The 19,885-nt window shown below is 39.8% G+C and overlaps 1 protein-coding gene across 2 annotated transcripts in view; it reads left to right on the top strand.

Annotated features, from left to right (window-relative positions):
• ALG5 (ALG5 dolichyl-phosphate beta-glucosyltransferase) overlaps window positions 1-19,885 on the top strand; it is a 25,997-nt gene extending 6,112 nt beyond the window's left edge. For both annotated transcript variants that reach the window (XM_063333060.1, XM_063333051.1), the window contains 5 exons: window positions 155-268; window positions 1,576-1,635; window positions 7,856-8,007; window positions 17,347-17,432; window positions 18,634-19,885. In XM_063333060.1, coding sequence (XP_063189130.1) covers window positions 155-268; window positions 1,576-1,635; window positions 7,856-8,007; window positions 17,347-17,432; window positions 18,634-18,746 — 525 coding nt within the window. In that variant the 3' untranslated portion in view covers window positions 18,747-19,885. The remainder of the gene's footprint in view (window positions 1-154; window positions 269-1,575; window positions 1,636-7,855; window positions 8,008-17,346; window positions 17,433-18,633) is intronic.

The raw sequence follows: 19,885 nt of genomic DNA, 5'->3' as shown, positions 1-19,885 counted from the left end.
TGTTAGTAGCAAGATTAAGATTCATCTGTTGTGTTGAATCTTTAAGATACCACTGTTCCAGTTACTACACTAGATTTTTGCAGTGTCTTGCAGCTAGCTTGTGACAAATACTGATTTGAAAGGTGTTGATTTTTATTGACTATTTTGATTGCAGGGTGTCTTTAGTTCTCGGGGGGAAAAAATTCTTATGGCTGATGCAGATGGAGCTACGAAATTTGCAGATATTGAAAAAGTAGAAGAAGGTCTAAAAAATCTTCAGCCGTGGCCTGTGAGTATAAATTCTTATGTTTTTAGCTTAATACACATGCATACAGATTGATTTCTATAATTCTCTTCAACTTGAGTTCTTTGAGATCCAGCTGCAGATCTAGATGTAAGTCTGAAGACCCAAGTGTAAGCTTAGAAGCTACAAGAGTGGGCTGTCAGGAGGTAGCTTCCGCAGAGTTCTTACCTCCTTTGCATTCACTGTGCCTATTTCAATGCAGTACGTAATGTTCTGTTTACCATTCTTCCTTTGAAGTTGTTTTACTTTGTATAAATACCATGTGTTGCCTACTCAGTTAGAAAACAATTTTTTCTTTGTTAACTGCTTTGTATTTTCTTTTTATCTGATGTCATCCTGTATACCTTTAAGGATGCATCTTAATTTCAACGTATTTTATAGAGGTTCTCTTTTCTCAGAGTTGTTAGTTTAATGACACTATTTGCAAGAAGTTTTATTGTAAATACAAATTCAAAAACCTGTGGAGCAAGAGCTCCTCCCTGGATAGTCATTCTCTTTTGCGTGCTTGACTTGAAAGAACTGAGGTTTCATTTCTGTCTAAATGCAGAACAGTGATGTATTTGTAGCTAGTTTCCCCAAGTGCCAGAAGCGATGTGCAGCCTTCCAGCAGGAAGGTCTTGGTCTGCGAGTGCAGGACCACAAGAGCGGGAGCCGCCGGGCGGCGGCGCTTCCCTGACACTCTCCGCTACCCAGACGGCAGCAGCTGCTGTTTCTCCAGCATCAGTCCCGCACTCTCAAATATAGCAGATGTGAAAGATTTCGTGTGAGTAGTAGTAGCGTGAGAATAATTTAAAACCTTTTTTTTTTTTTTAATCATGTCTTTTGATTTAATTTGAGATTATATTTTTGGCTGATACCACAGCGTTTTATTTGTTTGAAGGTACATAAGTGCAACAAGTACTTTATCCCTTCCACAGTGCAGTATTTAAGGAAAACATACATTATAACATTAAGTGCCTAGGACTGCCAAAAGCTTATCTGTGGTGTTTAACACGGTTACTGCATGCATACCTCAGAGGAACAATGTAAGCTAAACTAGACCTGAATAAATCGCAGCAGTTTGTATGCACCATATGCAAAATGTAGTAAACTTTAAATGATCTGTTAATTGTAGAAAAGGCTGATTTTAGCCTCAGAATCTAGCAGTAGAAAAAGTGCAGCTACAGGAAGCAGAAAAGTATACTGCTTTGAAAGTGTTTTGTTTTTTTTTTATACAGTTCTCAACACAAGATTCCACTGATTCAGAAAATTTTCGTTTAAGTAATAACTCTTGAATTTGTATTCCTGTGCAGAACCAGATGGCTATTTCCTGTGGTTCTAGAGCTCATCTGGAGAAGGACTCAATAGCAAAGGTTTGCTTCCATTTCCTGCTATGTACTAATGCTCAAATACTTCTGCTGTTTGATTCCACTCTAAGATTTTGCAATTAGATAATCAATATTTGTAAAAGAATGGAAGCTAAAAGCTAGGAAAAGCTTGTCATAAGTGTAACATATGCTCCATCATATGCCAAGGGTGTGTTCTAGTTTTCAGGCACTTTGAACTGGTGTCAGTTAGTGTTCCAATTTATGGATTTAATTTTCATAGTTGAGAACATCTTACAAGCAGAGCTTTTGATCCCTGACAGAATTGGTAGCTAGTACCCAGGACCAGTGCTGGGGTGGAAGGCAACTGATGAGTTCACTGTTATTGATTCCTTTCCAGTGCAAGAGCTTGATCTGCTGATATTGAAACTTGTTTAAAATGAATTAGGGTTAACTAGCAGCAAACTGAAGAATATCTCAATTTGTGGGGAAGTGCTGTAACTTTTCTGTATTACTCATAGTAAAATCTTTGAGTTTTGAACATGCAGACAGTACTGTTCTGCGTGTGGCTCTTGTGGAATAAACAGTGATGCAAAGGCGTACAGTCTTATCTTGCATCTGGTTTTCTGATGTCTTGGCAGACGGTAGTTGACAAAGCACAGGCATGGAACTTGTGTTGCAACAGAGGCATTGCTGGACTAATTTTTTCAGCATCGGTGGATGGGTTCATCATGTTGAATGTTCTCAAGAGTAAGCTTTGTTTATACTGATGTTTAATACTCGAAATCATTCTAAAATATATACACTACTAAAATAGTTACAAAAGTTCAGAAGAAGTTACACTGGTAATACTCAGCCCCTGGTAGATCTCTAATTTTTTCTTGTGGTTTGTCAGGTAGTATTGGAGTGGTTCACTGGGAAGAGTTCTTGTAAATACTGCTCTCTGTGTGTTAGCATCCTCACCAAAAAAAACCCCACAAATCCAAAGCCTTCATCATTATCAGAAATTAGGATAAATCTTTGACGTGGCACTTGCATGCTTGTAGCACACAAAAAAACCCCACAAATCCAAACCCGTAATCGTTATTGGAAATTAGGATAAATCTTTGATGTGGTACTTGCATGCTTGTAGCATAGAGTATACCATTGGCAGTTATTTGTTAGCTCTGCAGCCAGTGTATCATGGAAATGTTGCTACTACAGGGAGACCATGTAGCTGATAAATTTGAGCCCAGAAAAAATGCTTCGTTATGTGGTGGTCAGGTACTGAATATAAATAATCTTTCTTCAGTGCATTCATATTTCTTTTCATCTTTGAAGGTCTTGCTACCAGAGGGAGAGGAATTGTAACAGGACTGTATCTTTTAATGCAAAAGTACAATCTTTAGGATGCGTCCATCCTTTGATTCCTGTTTCTCCCCATATTTCTGACTTTTTGATAAAGGAGTCACCAACTGGTTAGGTAGTACTGCTCTGTTTGAAATATGTAGCACATTTTGTCATCCAGCTGTCCCTAGGCGAGGAAAGACTGCCTTAACCACATTGGGAAGAGACTGTTGTATAGTGCAATAGATATAAAAAATTTGCAGAGCAATCTTTGAGAAGTTGGGGTTTCTCTCTGAGCTTAGTGGCATCTAAAACAGTAGAACAAAACTGTGATAAGCAGCTGTATGGGATTTCTTAAGACCAGAATTTCACCTTTAAATTCAGTCTCAAGACATCAAGAATTCTGTTCCGCCTCCAGAATTGCTAATGTACTTTAATGAATCCATAGTATGACATGCATAAATAGTCTTGGGAGTGATGACCGTAACCCAGGAACTCCTCTCTGTGAAGTAAGTGCAGTTTCACCGGCTTACAGTCATGTAGCTTCTTAGAGCTCCCATTTTGGGACTTGTGTTCTTGGTCACACAGTGGTTCCCCTTCACAAAAAGAGCCAAAGAATCCACACCAGATCCACCATTAACCTGGGGCTAGAGCACTTTTCTAGAGTCACAAGCTATGAATTTGAATTTCCTTAAGCCAAAGGCTATCACATAATAAGTTGAGCAGCTTCTCATTTTTCAAGTGAGGTTTGAAATTATTAGTTTTAAAGGCATCTCTTATCACCCAGAGATGCTTACCAGTTAAATTGTTGGCTCCTAAACATTTTGCATGGTATTTGGCTTGCAGTCTTAGATACAATCACTTAAAATGAGCTTAAGACCAGCAGCGAGTTCAGAAGAAATTTGTGGATCAGAGTTCTAGTTGTTTAGGAGCTACCTTGAATAAAAGACTAGTAGGGACATCTGCAAGCCCAGAGTCCAGCCTCTGGATTCCATAGACAAACTTATTGGTATGATCATGTCAAGAACGAGAGTGTAACCAAAGAGTAGGCTTGGAGAACATTTACCAGGAACATAAAATGTATTTGTGAAAGCAAAAGAACTAAAGAAGTAACCATGTAGCATTGGTGGAAATATAAAATGAAATATTGTCTTGCACAGCAGCTGTTACTGTAGTCCTGTTTTCATTTGGCCCATCATATACTGCAAAAAGGTCTATTCTCTAATTGCATTCCCTTAAGTGCCTTAACATGGTGTGTGCAAGCTCTGGAGATCATTGAGCCGAGAATGATCAGGTGCAAATCAGGGCCTGTCCCCCCAAGAAAGTGGCAGGACAATTAACCCAACTGAAGTGCATCTACACTAATGCACGCAGCATGGGGAATAAGCAGGACGAGCTGGAGGCCATCGTGCAGCAGGGAAACTATGATGTGGTTGCCATCACGGAAACGTGGTGGGAAGACACACACAAGTGGAGTGCTGTAACTGATGGCTACCAGCTTTTCAGAAGGGATAGGCAAGGGAAGAGAGGTGGTGGGATGGCCCTCTATGTTAGGGGCGGTTTTGAATGTCTAGAACTCAACAGTGTCAATGACAGTGTTGAGTGTGTATGGATAAAAATCAAGGGGAAGGCCAACAAGGCAGATATCATGATGGGAGTTTGTTATAGACCCCCTAATCAGGATGTAGAAACCGATGAAGTATTCTATAAGCGGCTGGCAGAGGTCTTGCGATCATCTGCCCTTGTTCTTGTGGGGGATTTCAACTTCCCGGATGTCCGCTGGGAATACTACACAGCAGAGAGGGAACAGTCCCGGAGGTTCCTGGAGTGTGTGGAAGACAACTTCCTAACACAGCTGGTGAAGGAACCAACTAGGGGAAGTGCCCTACTGGACCTACTGTTTGTTAACAGAGAAGGTCTTGTGGGGGATGTAAAGGTTGGAGGTCGTCTTGGGCAGAGTGACCATGAAATGATAGAGTTTTCAATTCTTGGTGAAGGGAGGCGGGGAGCCAGCAGAACTGCCACCTTGGATTTCCAAAGGGCAGACTTTAGCCTGTTTAGGAGCATGGTTGAGAGTGTCCCTTGGGAGGCAGTTTTGAAGAGCAAAGGTGCCCAGGAAAGCTGGTCATACTTCAAGCAGGTGCTCTTAAAAGCACAGGAGAAGGCCATCCCCATGTCCCGAAAGACGAGCCGACAGGGAAGAAGGCCAGCCTGGCTAAATAGAGAGCTTTGGCTGGACCTCAGGAAAAAAAGGAAGGCTTACATTCTCTGGAAAAGGGGCTTAGCAACTTATGAGGATTATCAAGATATAACAAAGCTATGCAGGGGGAAGATTAGAAGGGCCAAAGCTCAATCAGAACTCAGCTTGGCCACTGCAGTTAAAGACAACAAAAAGAGATTTTTCCAGTATATCAACAGAAAAAGGAAGACTAGGGAAAATATAGGTCCACTGATGAATGAGACGGGTGCCCTAGTGGTGGAAGACACAGAGAAGGCGGAGTTACTGAATGCTTTATTTTCTTCGGTCTTCACTGATAAAGCCGTCCCTCACGCATCCCATACCCTGGAGGCAAGGGGGAAGGTCTGGAGAGAGGAAGATTTTCCCTTAGTTGAGGAGGACCGGGTCAGAGACCACTTGGCCAAGCTGGACATTCATAAATCCATGGGCCCTGACGGGATGCCCCCGCGAGTGCTGAGAGAGCTGGCAGATGTTATCGCTAGACCACTCTCCATCGTCTTTGAAAGGTCATGGGGAACAGGAGAGGTGCCTGAGGACTGGAGGAAGGCTGACATCACTCCAATCTTCAAAAAAGGCAAGAAGGAGGACCCAGGGAACTACAGGCCGGTTAGTCTCACCTCTGTCCCTGGGAAGGTAATGGAGCGACTCATTCTGGATGTCGTCTCCAAACACATAGAGGAACAGGAAGTTATTGGAAGTGGTCAGCATGGATTTACCAAGGGCAAATCATGCCTGACCAATCTGATAGCTTTCTATGATGTTATAACGGGTTGGCTGGATGAGGGGAGAGCCGTAGATGTCATCTACCTTGACCTTAGCAAGGCTTTTGACACTGTCTCCCATAACATCCTCATTAGGAAGCTGAGGAAGTATGGGCTAGATGAGGTGACAGTGAGGTGGATCGAGAGCTGACTGTGTGTGTGACAGAACCCAGAGGGTTGTGATCAGCGGCACAGAGTCCAGTTGGAGGCCTGTAACGAGTGGTGTCCCTCAGGGGTCAATACTTGGACCAATTTTGTTCAATATAGTCATTAATGACCTAGATGAGGGGACAGAGTGTATCCTCAGCAAGTTTGCTGATGATACCAAGCTGGGAGGGGTGGCCGACACTCCAGAGGGCCGTGCTGCCATCCAGCGTGACCTGGACAGGCTGGAGAGCTGGGCAGAGAAGAACCTAATGAGGTTCAACAAAAGCAAGTGTAGGGTCCTGCACCTGGGAAGGAAGAATGCCAAACACCAGTATATGTTAGGGGCGGACATGCTGGGAAGCAGCTCTGAGGAGAAGGACCTGGGGGTCCTGGTAGACAGCAAATTATCCATGAGCCAGCAGTGTGCCCTTGTCGCCAAGAAGGCCAATGGCATCCTGGGCTGCATAGGGAAGACTGTGGCCAGTAGGTCGAGGGAGGTCATTCTCCCCCTCTACTCTGCACTGGTGAGGCCACAACTGGAGTATTGTGTCCAGTTTTGGGCTCCCCAGTTCAAGAGGGACAGGGAACTACTGGAGCAAGTCCAGCGAAGGGCAACCAAGATGATTATGGGACTGGAGCACCTCCCTTATGAGGAAAGGCTGAAAGAGCTGGGACTCTTTAGCCTGGAGAAGAGAAGGTTGAGGGGGGACCTGATTAATGTTTACAGGTATCTAAAGGGTGGGTTTAAGGAGGACGGAGCCAGGCTCTTTTCAATGGTTCCCAGCGACAGGACAAGGGGCAATGGGCACAAGCTAGAACATAGGAAGTTCCATTCAAATACACAGAAAAACTTCTTTACAGTGAGGGTGACAGAGCACTGGAACAGGCTGCCCAGGGAGGTTGTGGAGTCCCCTTCTCTGGAGATTTTCAAGACCCGCCTGGATGCAGCCCTGAGGGATGTGCTTTAGGCAATCCTGCTCTAGCAGGGGAGTTGGACTAGATGATCTCTAGAGGTCCCTTCCAACTCTGAAGATTCCGTGATTCCGTGAGTCTTGAATGAAAGGAGTGAGTGACAAATGATGAGAGATGCTCCCATTTGGTTGGTTGTTTTTGTTTTTTTTTTTTTATAATATAAGACTTTTTTTAAAAAAATTTCATGTCAGAGTAGAAGCTGGAGCCTGTTTAGTTTTTAGTGTGTATTCTTAGGAGTAGCAGTCTTTATGCAATCCTGCTAGCTTATTCTCCATTGTTTGTCCTGGTAACTTTTGAATTTGTTGGACCTGTTCAACCAATTTTTAGGGAAACAAGAGGACTAGATAGAGGGGAAAAAATAGCTTGTAAGTGTCCAGTGGAGTAGAGCGTGTGGGATGCCACCCCCTCCTCCTTCGCTCTTTTTTTCCTGGGGGAATTCCCAGAGAATCATGCAGAAGATACTATGGCCGTCCCACTCAATAATTGAAATCCAGGTGCAGGTTCCTGCCCACTTAATAAGGCATTATCCAGAATGAAAAGCTGCTCTGAATTAGGGAAAGCAGAAAAAAGAACTTGGATTTATCATATCCTAGGCCAGTGTACTAACTATGCACTTGACTGGCGAGTCTTTCCTTTTCAGCTGTAATTTTGTTTCACTGTAACAATTGAATAGTTATTAGTTTCATTCCAGTACAAAACAAAAACAGTTTACAAACTTTGAAAGCTATCATGAAGCAGGATTATTGTCCTGTAAGCCAGCTCTGTTCAACATTTCACTCATCACTTAAATGAAACCACCTAACTTATTGCCTTTTGTCCACAGCGCTCTTACTTTCGAACTCTTCTTATGTATGGGTTCCACTTCCTTGTATGGTTTCTCTGTGTCAAAGAGATCAGGGACACGCAGTGCGGATTTAAACTTTTAACTAGAGAAGCTGCCTTGCAGACTTTCTCAACTCTTCATATTGAACGCTGGTAAGGTTTTGGTTTTTTTTTTTGTTTGTTTGGGTTTTTTTGTTCCTAATTGAACATGGTTTTGGAAAAGTAATTTCAGTATTTCAGCTATTATGAAGCATGTGATGTCTGTGTATAAATCGTATCTGCTCAGTTTAACCAATTATAGTACTACTTGCATGGCAATTAAGATTTATTGTTATGCTAAAATATCCTGGTAATTGCTAAGAATTCTGTTTTATTTTTAAGACATACTTCAGAAAATAGTTGAGTATTTAATTTTATTCTTCTCGTGATGATAGGGAGAATGGGCTTACCAAGTTTTGACTTTAAAATAGTATCCAAGGTAAACAGCAAGAACACTGTTTCCACACAAATACCATGATTTCTGTAAATTTCCTACACCACAACTGATGCTAAAAAGGATGGCTTCATTAAGCATAATCAAATCTTTTCAAACTATTGCCTTCATCCAGGAAAGTCCCTCATGGGCTACTGCTTGCTGACAGAGAACAGAATTACTGAACAATATTTCCATACAAAAATGTGTGTAATCCTACAGTCCTAGTCAATTCCAGTACATCTAGTTTTAGGTTGAGCCTTGGCAGTGATAGTTGAGCTATATTGCTCCTCCAGAATGGGGCTGCAAAGGTAAGAGTTGAGGAATGTAGAGCTTCTGTTGAATTGAATCTGGAATTGTGAGCAGTCAGCATTCGGAAAATCCCTTTCCTAGCTGAGTGGTTTGCTTGTTGCCCCAAAGAAAACTATTACTGAGCCAGAAGTATGATTTGTCCTGTTGCCTCTAAAACCAAACTTGATCTATAAAATTCTGTAAATTTCATATACAGGAATTTTCTTCACTTTATAAATTAAGTGCTTCAAGAAGGAACACTGAAATAAATGAATGAGGATAATCAGTTTAATTGGTAAAAATGCAGTCTTCAATCTTATTCTATTTTACATTGAAGATTTTGAATATAATTGCACTTACTGGTCAGATGTATTATGTAAAGTATTCATTTTTTAATTAAAATATCTTAACAAGCTTTCTTCTGCCACTCAGATTCTCTAGCAACAATGGAATGAAAGAGTAACAATAATTGTGCTGTACCCCATTATTCATGAATACAGGCAATGAAAAAGGAATATTTCGAACTTATTTTATAGTAATTATATTGCTGGTATGGAACACACCAGATCTTCATCTCTTTGTGTGTCAATTCATTGTGCTTATATGTGCTGCTATGAAATTAGCCTTCCATTCTTTCTCTTTCTATTTACAGTAATCTGTAAACTAATCCCCTGAGTGTTTTCTTATTTATATGAAATGTACTGGTTAGTGATGAAGAATGTCTGTTTTGTTTGTCAAGAAAAGAATAACTCAAATTCTTCCAATAAACAGCTCTTCAGATAATTCCAAGTCACAAATTTGCCTAAAACAACAATAGGGTTTTTTTAATTTGGTTTAATTTCTGCCGAAACAGGCAATATATTGTCTGCTTTTATCCTCATCTGTCCTTTAGCAGTGTCTGTGCTTCTCGGCCTTCATTTTCATGCTTACTGGCTAATTTGAACCAAATCTGACAGAACAGTAGAGATGTCAAGATCAAAAGCTTTGGCAAATTTTGTGTGAACTGAAACCCTTGTAGAGGAGGGAAACTCAGATTATTGCCACTGCTGAAGAAAAAACTGCAATAAGGACTCAAAGGTTGCTTATCAGTTTCACAGCTAGCCATTTAGCATCTCTAACTGGAAGATAACATATCAGCACACAAAAGAGCATACTGTCGCTTTCCCAGTTAGTGTTTATAGGATCTGGAAATAAACTGGGAGATGGGGAGGTATAAGTATGCGAGGAAAGTGGGTATATTAAAGGAAAAGGTAGTTGTAAGTGAAACGTCCAGACAGTTGGGATAGTTGCAGTTGGAAATTATATAGGGGTATCAAACATTGATCCCACAGAACCATACAATAGATTCTTTTGTTATGTAAGAATCTGAAGTCCCCCAATAATGGAAACTTCTTATTTTAAACAAAACTAGCCCCTGATACCTTTCCATTGCATAGCATGCGTGTAAAAAAGAAAATAAAAACTGGGTAGATGTTGTGCCATGAAGGTTCTGTACATATCGTGAGTATAAAGACATAAGAGGAAGAAACAGTAGTCAGTGTTCTATTTCTGCTGACCTGGAACAAGGGGGAGTCCCTAACTGGGTCACAGAACAACACAGTCACACTGAGACCATCAACAAGGGCTTGCAGAGAAACCACTATCTTGATATTGGCCAAGAGGCTCTGAAATCTGGGTTTATTACTGCTTCTGCATCACTGCACTGGGGCTATTTGACATCTGAAGAAATCATTTCATTCTTTTTGAATCTTAAAATCCCATTAGTGAAGTGCAGGTCTGTTAGGTATTGAAAGAAGAATTCAGTTCAGTTTAGTATGGTCAGTGCTCAGATATTCTGCTAATAATGGAGGAGAGTGCTGGAGAATATTCGACAAACAAGCAGCATTTAATAGGATAAAAGCCATCTGAGAGGCAGCACCCTAGTCATTGCGCCTGTCGAGGGCTCCCCCACCGCTGACCTGGAGTGTGTGGTGAGCTGTTGAAGAGAACGAACACAATTCAGGTCTTGCAGAAGCCTCATCTTGTCCTTTCTGCTCAAGTTTTGTCAGGCTCAGATTTTTCGAGGTACTACAGTGTAAAGGGTATTCTTCTGTGAGGACATATAATAAATATTTAGACTAAACAGTAATATGTAACATATTTACTCATTATGTTAATATAAAATTGCTATAAAATTGGCTGTATAAGAATTCCTGCATGGAACTGTTAAGCTTACTGCTCAGTTAGAATATAAATACGCACACACAATGGATGGGATTTGCTGCATCACGTCTAGAGTGCATCTACATGTCATCTAGCCTCCCTTCTTAGACAATAGAAGAAGGGACAATTTTAGGTATAATTAATTTCATCCTAATATAGGCCTCTAATATATGCCAGATGAAGCGCAGCTGACAAATGCTTGTTTTGTGCCCTCAACTATAAAGATTCCAGACAATTTGTACAGGAGCAGCTCTCTCTCCTATAGATGACTGAAGCTCAGCAGGGTAAATTCAACTCATAGTGTAGTAATGTGTAGGAAAAAACATGCGTCAGGTTGCTGGTGCCTCCACTGCATCAAAAGTATAAACTCCTCAGTAAATACTGGAAGTAGTGGGTTAGAAGAAAAACTACTGAAGCAAATTTGTATCAAAGGCTTTGTATCAAAACCCACTTTCTGGGCTGTATAGGCAGCACCCATTATTCCTGTAGAAAAAAAGCCTGGAGAATTCTTCCCTTCAGATAAAGGAATCCAGTAGTGTCTTTGCCTACAAGAGAGCACCGAATTAGCACTGGGGAGTAGGGGACTGCCCTGAAGTGCTGGATGTTGTCAATCCTGCTCCAAAAGGCAGAGCAATACATATTCCAGAAATGATACCGGTTTTATTTCTGTGGCTTTCAGTTGGAGCGTGTCCAGAGAAGGGCTACAAAGCTGGTGAGGGGTCTGGAGGACAAACCTTATGAAGAACGACTGAGGGAGCTGGGGTTGTTTAGCTTGGAGAAGAGGAGGCTGAGGGGAGACCTTATCACCCTCTACAACTACCTGAAAGGAGGTTGTAGAGAGGTGGGGGCTGACCTCTTCTCCCTGGTGACAAGTGATAGGACGAGAGGAAACAGGTTCAAGTTACGTCAGGGGAGGTTTAGATTGGATATTAGGAAACATTTTTTCACTGAAAGGGTTATTAAACATTGGAATAGGCTGCCCAGGGAGGTGGTGGATTCACCATCCCTGGAGGTGTTTAAAAAAAGGGTAGATGGGGCACTGAGGGACATGGTTTAGAAGTGGCTCTTGTCAGGGTAGGCTAAAGGTTGGACTTGATGATCTTAAAGGTCCCTTCCAACCTCAGCGATTCTATGATAACATACGTCACTCAAAAAGCAAGTGTTAGGAGCACAGTCCCTTTCTTGGAAGCTGAACATCTTACACTCTAGTAATAGATATGTCAGCGTAAACAACATAGCTATCCTGCTGCTAGGTTGGACAGACTGAAAGATTTCTATGTTTCTGTACTTAAATAGGTGTTACAGACCCCAAAAGTAAATGCATATGGTGTTTTCAGTTCACCAGCACCACCAATAAAATGACGTCTTGTGTTTCCATATTTACCTTTCATATGAAAAAGGGGAGGACATCAAGACATCTTTATGTGATCTTACGTGCATCTTTGACAGTTTCAATATTAGTTCAATCATAAAGAAATAACCCAACATCATCTGCATTAAGAATGAAAAACTGATTGCTTAGACCTTCATTTTTTTCTGCTTTCTTCATGCTCTTTCTATACCAGTTGACATTGAATTGAATATCACCTCTTTAATGTTAAAAAATTCTTGAAAACTGAGACCACAGTTTTCTTCTTGCTGTGCTGAATTTGATTTATAGATGTCTATATTTAGGAAATCTTAAAAGCAAACTGATATATACATGGAAAAATGCTGTTCTATCATTGTGGTGATAACTCATGTAACACTTTTAAAAGAGATACCAAGATATTTCCTAGAATATTTTGTTAATCTAACCCTAAAGTTTAGAAAGCATTTGAAAATTAATAGGTACTGGAAACTGTTTATATCTTTGATACTAAGAAATCGTGCTCCCATCCTAAACTAGCTTTTTTTTTTTGGCGAGTATTCTCCTTGACTTTTTTGTTTAACTGTCCTTTGGAGAACTGACAGTGTATATACGAATACAAACCAAACATTCTTGAAATTTACTTTCTAAACAGCAAAGTTTTGACATTAGTTTGAAATGAGAGCAACCTTTTTGAACAGAGAGCATATGCTTTGCATTTTAGGTTCTGAATCTGATTACAACACTAATCTATTTTTCAGAAATGGATGGAGCACATTTTATAAATTAAAACTTAAAAGAAAATTAAAGGGGATATTTTAAAAACGTAATAGAGACAGTTGGAATTACTCGCTTTCAGACTCCAAAATAAGCTCTAGTTCTGCATCTCCAGTCTTGACCTGAGAAATGTAACTGTTTATGTTAAATTTTAGTGCACAGGAGGAAGACTGGAAAATGAAATGGTATTACTGGCAGAATTTTCCTATCCTAAATTTCGTCATTGATTTCTTCTGACTACAAAAGAAAAAAAAAATCGTAAATTTTCTTCCAGTCAGAATGTCTTTCCTTACCTAGGAGAACTAGGCATAGCAGCGGTTACTATCCTACCTGGAATATTCGTAAAAGGAGGGGAAATTCAAAATCTAATTCTAGTCCTGGTTTGATTGACATACTTTTGTAAAGTGGCAATTTATAATGATATTACACAACTCAGCAGATCACTGATTAGATCAAATTGTAGCTATTACTTTTGTCCATAAAAATTGCCCTGTGTACTGAACAAGCTATGCTGTTTTGCATTTAAAACTTGAAAGCTCAATGTAAAAAATTAGTGTTTGTTTCTCCAGTTTGTCACTAATCTCTTAAGTGTGAGTGTCTCCATAAAAATCTCAGAAAAATAAGCACTCATATTGGTACAGGGATTTTTTTTTTTTTCCACTCCTTTGGCATTGTAGACCAACACAAGCGGTGGAATTAATTGTCTTTTCCTGTTTTTGTGCACAAGTAGAATTGTTTGTGAATGTCTAATCAACGCAAAAATATTTTGGTGTTATAACTATGTCTGTTTTGTCTTGTAAAAAATCCTGCTTCTGGCAGACACATGTGGACTTTCAGAAGCCCCAGTGCAGCTGTCTAACCCTCTTGACATCCTATTTCATTCTTAGACCTCTTTGGCCATTGAAAGTTTTCTCTGCCCATTAGGAGTTTGCTGGAACAACATATCCTGGATGTAGAAAAGTCCTAAATTCCAGTTAAAACACTATAACTGAAGGCCTGATTTTGATACTTGAAACACTTAATATTGGACCAGCAAAAAAAGAGTCCTTGTGCAATTTTAAAATACAGAATAATTTTTCAGGATATATATTTTATAAGATGAAGCATTTTAAGGGTTCTGTTTAAAAGGGTTGAATTCAAGTAAACACCTACCAACTTGGCGTTCAACTGAATTTTAGCCAGCATCGTCTTAAATTGTAACTTAACCAAACATACTCCTTAGCATAAACACAGCCGCATGGTGAAGCTTTTCTATATTTTACACTTCATGTTTGTGTTAATTAACACATAATGGAGCCACTGTTAGAAATAGATGGGGAAATTGTATGCACTATGTATTTTTGGTCATCTAACTTTGGGTACTTAGATTGGAGCCTGAATTCATTCAGGCTGGAGCCAAATCTAGGTATTCTGAGCTGTGTCCCCCCACCCCAGAGGCGCCTACTTTCACTCTCTGCAGCGGGATCCAGTGAAGTACGTGGTGTGAATAATTCCCTGCTTTTTTGAAGAGTGCTTCTGTCAGATGTTAACAAGTCACAAATGGCTTCATGTCAAAACACATGTATTGCACTCACCAACTCATCCACTGGTGTTGCTTTGATCTCCTCTAGGGTAGGCTCCAGCTGACATACCCACGCTTAAATCCTGACTGTGGAAACTTCTGTATGGTTCTTCTCTACCATCTGGATCTTCTAATCTGTAGTATGGGTGTAATGCTATCAATGTATTGGATACACTGTGATCTATAGTCTCCAATTAACTAGTCTAGTATGTGTATGATGTGTACTGAAAGGTGGTGGGGAACAGAGGAAGAAAAAAGGTATTCCAGCAGTATACTGCAAAAGTCATTCTCCTTTTAGCTTTGAACAGGGTTTTTTTTAATTTCAGGATATGTTCACTGTCACACGAATGGCAACCACATGTAACAATATTAGTGTTCAACCTGATTAATTCCTGTGCTTTTAATCTTTTACGTTAAGTGCTGTAGTTCACCAAACTACTTAATGTTGTTGTACTGTGATGTATATGCTGACATTCCAGTAATCGTTTGTCCATAGGAATTGTTGCAAATAACTATTAGTTCACTAGGCTAATACTTTATGTAGTAATATTTTTAGAGCAGCTCATCTAGTATAATTCATCAAATAATTATTCTGTGTCTCTTAAGATTTTTAGTCAGTTAAGTAGTAAGTATTACAAAATTAGATTTAGTCTTAATACGTATGACTCATAAACATTCAAAGGTGAATACATGGGTTTTTTGGCTTACAAATGTAAAATGTCAGCAAAAAATTAAATAATACAACTTCAGTAGAAGAGACCATGGCATAATTAATAAAATAATATTCAACCCTCATTTAAAGAAAACAGTGAAATGGCAAGGCTGCTTGGAGCAGATTCAGTTCACTTGAGGTAAAAAACCCCACATTTATTCTGTAGCATTTTTTGTGACCATTAGAAAGCCTGTGTCCTAATCAAAATAGGATTTACAAAGTGCTTCTAAATTCTCTATACATAATAACTGTAGTCTCTGTGGATGACCTCTGTTTATGCTGCCTTTGCATGGTTTAATGCTGTCCAGAGTGACATCTGTAGCTCTCCTGTAACATCCACGGACAGCGCGAGTTCAGGTTGGTGCACGTTCGGTAATGCTTTCACTAGCAAACCTGCGTGCCGGGGTCTGTGCTTCAATGGGAGCCTACATGTATGTGTCATACCTGAGTGCACATTTCAAAATGAACTTCTGTTGTTGCTTTCATTAATAGTTTTGCAGAAATGCACTGCACTGCTTAAAAGGAGAGGGTGGCTTGAAGTAGAAGGAAATAATATCTGAACTTGGCTAGCAACCTGCTGAAGTATGTCTTTTTGCCTGCTCTTGCTCACCTGTCTGTCCCTTTCTACCCTTTCTGTAGTGATAAATGGGACTACCAATAACTTGAACTCAAGCAACCCTTGAAGCATGAACGAATATTGTTATTTTTTTTTATTGTATACATTTTCTCCAGTGGCAAAAGATGGGTTTTTTTTCATTTAAAAAAAAAATTGTTTTGGACTTAGCAATCAGAATTTAAGGAGATTCAGAACTTAGGAAGTTATTGACAGAAAATGTAGACTAGTGTTGAGTTGTACTTAACTGCCCTGCGGCCACATTTTCAAGACCTACGTAAGCTGGTTTGGAACATCTTGTTCTGTTGACTTCAAACGGGAAGCCTTACCAACAGCTTGGCTAAAACTTTTACAGTTCCTTAACCTTCAAGGTTTAGTTCCCTGGGAAAAAAACCTCTGCATTTGAATATGTATTGAATCTAGTAGAAGTTGGGTGTGGGTGGCCATTGACAGTTTTTTCCAGTACAGAGTAGTATTTTTAAACAGCTTTTTAATTGGTGGAGCAGGGGGCTGTTTAGCTTAAATTCCACTTCCTAGAACTCATTTAAGGAACAAGAGCACCCCTACTGGCATTTGAAGACTACAAAGTGGGTGTGGGGGGAAGCCAGCTATCAATAAATCTAAGAAATTTAACCAAAATCACCAGAATCTTCATAATTGTGATTTGCACTCACCCTTGTCAATAGTAGCTACCGGTAGCTTCATATGCTGATATCTACATGAGCATCACGAGCTGTAGTTGCCAAAACACTTTTCTGATATCAAGAGCCTCAGTGTCTCAGATCCAGAAGGCCCACTTGAGCACGCAGTTGCAAGAATGAAACACACAATTCTCTGTGCAGAGAATTGAGAGGATTAAGGTGTATTTTAGACTAACTGGCCAGGGAGAGGCAGCTGACTTAGAGTAGGATCGCTTCCCCAATTCATTTTGCTACACAAACTGCAAACAATTGTGCCAGCAAAAAACACAGGTCTCCCAAGAGGGTTTTTGTGTTGTACATTAGGTGGTCACTGGGTAAAGTACAGCTGTTGTTCAGGTTCTATTATGCACAGTAACATAAATCATTTCTTATTTCTGTGCTGCTGCCTTTGTTCTTGATTTAGAAAGTGCAAGGAGAAACCATCAGATCAGCGTAAAGCAGTTAGTTGTCCCCTTTGATGAAACTACTAGAGACGTAGATTGACACTGCGCGTTTGACTGCTTGGTCTTTAAAAAGGTTTAAATCACGATTACGGCAGAATGAAAAGTGAGCAGTGGTCTGAACACAGTGTGACCTGTACCTTCAAAAACAGGACACAGTGAAGTATCGTTGTCTGCGTATTGGCTGTGTTCTGAGCCGCTCAGTCAGGGAAATTAATTTCCCTTTCATGTGCATCTGACCTGTAGAGCATTGGTATCAACTTCATAACTGAACACTAACCTCCTTAAATCAGGCTAGGGATGTAATTAACAGTGCCACCATCTTTCTTCTGGAAATAAGTGTGACTGTATTTGCTATTTCCTGTTCTTCTTCAGGGCGTTTGATGTGGAACTTCTTTATATAGCTCAGCGCTTGGGAATACCTATAGCAGAAGTTGCTGTCAACTGGACTGAAATTGAAGGTAGGAAAACTGTTTATATTCTTGTGAGATTCCTTACGTGTCAATCCAGAGTAAAATATTCGAGGGTCTTCCTGTATTTTACCCAGTTTTGATAACACGCAGCCTTCTTTCTGTACAAATTTTGAATTTCATGTCCTTGACAGTCTTCTGCCATGGCATGGTACAGGAAGAGTAGGTGAAGGGGTATCAAAGGAGAGAAACTGCACTCCCACTGGAGACAAAACTAGGCAGTTACGCTGCTAGAACAAAGCACTACTTTGGCACATCCTCATGCTGTAATGTGTCAATAAAAATATTACAATTGTAAAACACTGTGTAGGACGTCTGACTGTCGGTTATTGATTCAACTCCATTTCACTGTGTTTTGCCTTCCAAAATTCTCAGTGCATTTATTAAGGCCTCCTCTAGGGCACCGTCTCCTCTTAAGATGTGCTTTTCTTTAAGACCTGTGGGGAGGTTTCTGTTACTGGGTTACTGGAAGGTGTAGCTCCATACATATTTCTTTATAGCAAAGCCAGCTTAAGAGGTACTGCTTGCTTCTGCTCACTTCCTCCCTCCCATCAACTGCAGTTCCTTCTTTTTTTCCCTTTCCTGTTTTTTTCTTTTTTATAATCTGAATTTCTCCTCCTCAAAAGAACCCCTGAACAACAGAAAGTATAATGAAGTGCAATGGTGATGAAAGGTGCAAGTAGAGAACATCCTAAGCCAACTTTACTAGCAATGTTTTCTTTCTGTACAGTTCCACATGTATATTGCACCTAACACAAATGTTGGCAGAGATGAAAGAGGGCTTGGTTTCATAGTGCGGGTTCCTTACCTTGCCTGAAGATTGGCACGTTCATATTATTGCTGTAAGACAATGTGGCAGTCCTCTTCTCCAAAGTCGCTGAGAAGTCAGTTGCTTAATTATTGGTGTTCAGGTTTCTATTTACTTGAACAAAGTCCTGTCGCAGAGAAGACTATGCATCTTGTGACATACATGGAATCACTGTGCTGCTTGCAAACTACAATATCCTACTTAATAATGTAATTACTATAAAGCAGTAACTTTCACACTATAAATTTTTATTAATGTTAAGGTCTAGGTTGTGGGTCTGAATGTGCTGAGAATGCAGAGGCTCATGACTACTTAAATGCGTGTCTTGCCAATGCTCATTTTTTCTAACAACGTCCTTCTGATTTTCTTCTTCATTAATCACAGGTTCTAAGTTAGTTCCCTTTTGGAGCTGGCTGCAGATGGGCAGGGATCTTCTTTTTATACGACTGCGATATATGACTGGTGCCTGGCAGCTTGAAACAAGAAAATGTAATTAGGTTATTTACATTTTCCAAATATATTATTATACTTAATGGAACATGAGAACAGTTTCAATCAAGTGAAGTGGTGATGAAAGCTGAGGTAATTCTTCATTGCTCCTGTTGTATGTTTCATTTTTGCAGCATGTATGTGTTTTATAAGATTGTCAGCAGGGAATTTGTACAATGTTTTGAAACAAGAAAGCATTACCAAAATATTTTCTTATCTGGTAATCAGGTTTTTATTTTATTAAATAGTAGCTTTAAATTGTCTTATAAATTCACTCAAATAAATGTATCTGCTTTTGTCTCTTTTCAATTTCCTTATACATACTAAAAAGAGGTACTCTATTCTACATTGTGCAATATTGTGTTGTGAATGATCACAACCATTTGTTTCTGTAGTATCTGGAAATATATGGCCGTATTGCAACTTGGAATTATCAGTCATGGTTTCTGCTGATGCACGTTTAGATTCAATGTTATGGGAAACATTAATGGGTTTTACTGAGTTACAACAGTAATGTTCATAAGGCTGTTCTAAGAACTTCCAGTAGTCTCTTGACATTCCAAATGTTTTTGTTTGAAGCTGAAATAGTTAGTCTGAGATCAAACTGCAGATCATCTCCAGACTGTAGAAGGTCCAAGAGAAAGCACATTTCATGTAAAAATGTTGTCTTTTATAAGTATGTTTTGTTCATATGTACTGATTAATACTGCATGCTCGAGGCTAGGAGACCTTGGCATCTACAAATCTGTAGTGAAAAGGGTATGGAAAGCTAATTCAGAGCACACAAAAATGAGACCCAATGTACATTGGGGGCCTGCGCATTAGCAATGCCAATTTGACGGTGTGCTTCAAATGAAATCAGAGAGGGAGGGGGGAGTCTAGAATCTTTCTTAGGAATGTCGTACTCCATTACAGTACACAGGTTTCAATAGCACTTTCAAAACAGTTGTGGGTTGCCAATAAACTAAGCCAATCTTTCTTTCAGAAACGTACAAATTTGAGCAGATTTAAAGAATGAACGGTATATGGTTGTACTTTCACATATAATTTCACTGGTGATTTTTCTTATTCCTTCTGCAATATTGAGTTGAGTTTTGCTCCTGTTAGGGTTACCTCAGTTTTCAATAAATTGAAGTGTTGGAATAAA

This window comes from Chroicocephalus ridibundus, chromosome 1 (genome assembly GCF_963924245.1).
Source record: "Chroicocephalus ridibundus chromosome 1, bChrRid1.1, whole genome shotgun sequence".
Lineage (NCBI taxonomy): Eukaryota > Metazoa > Chordata > Aves > Charadriiformes > Laridae > Chroicocephalus > Chroicocephalus ridibundus.
Note: the sequence above shows the minus strand (reverse complement) of the source record. Positions and strands in the feature narration are given on the sequence as shown.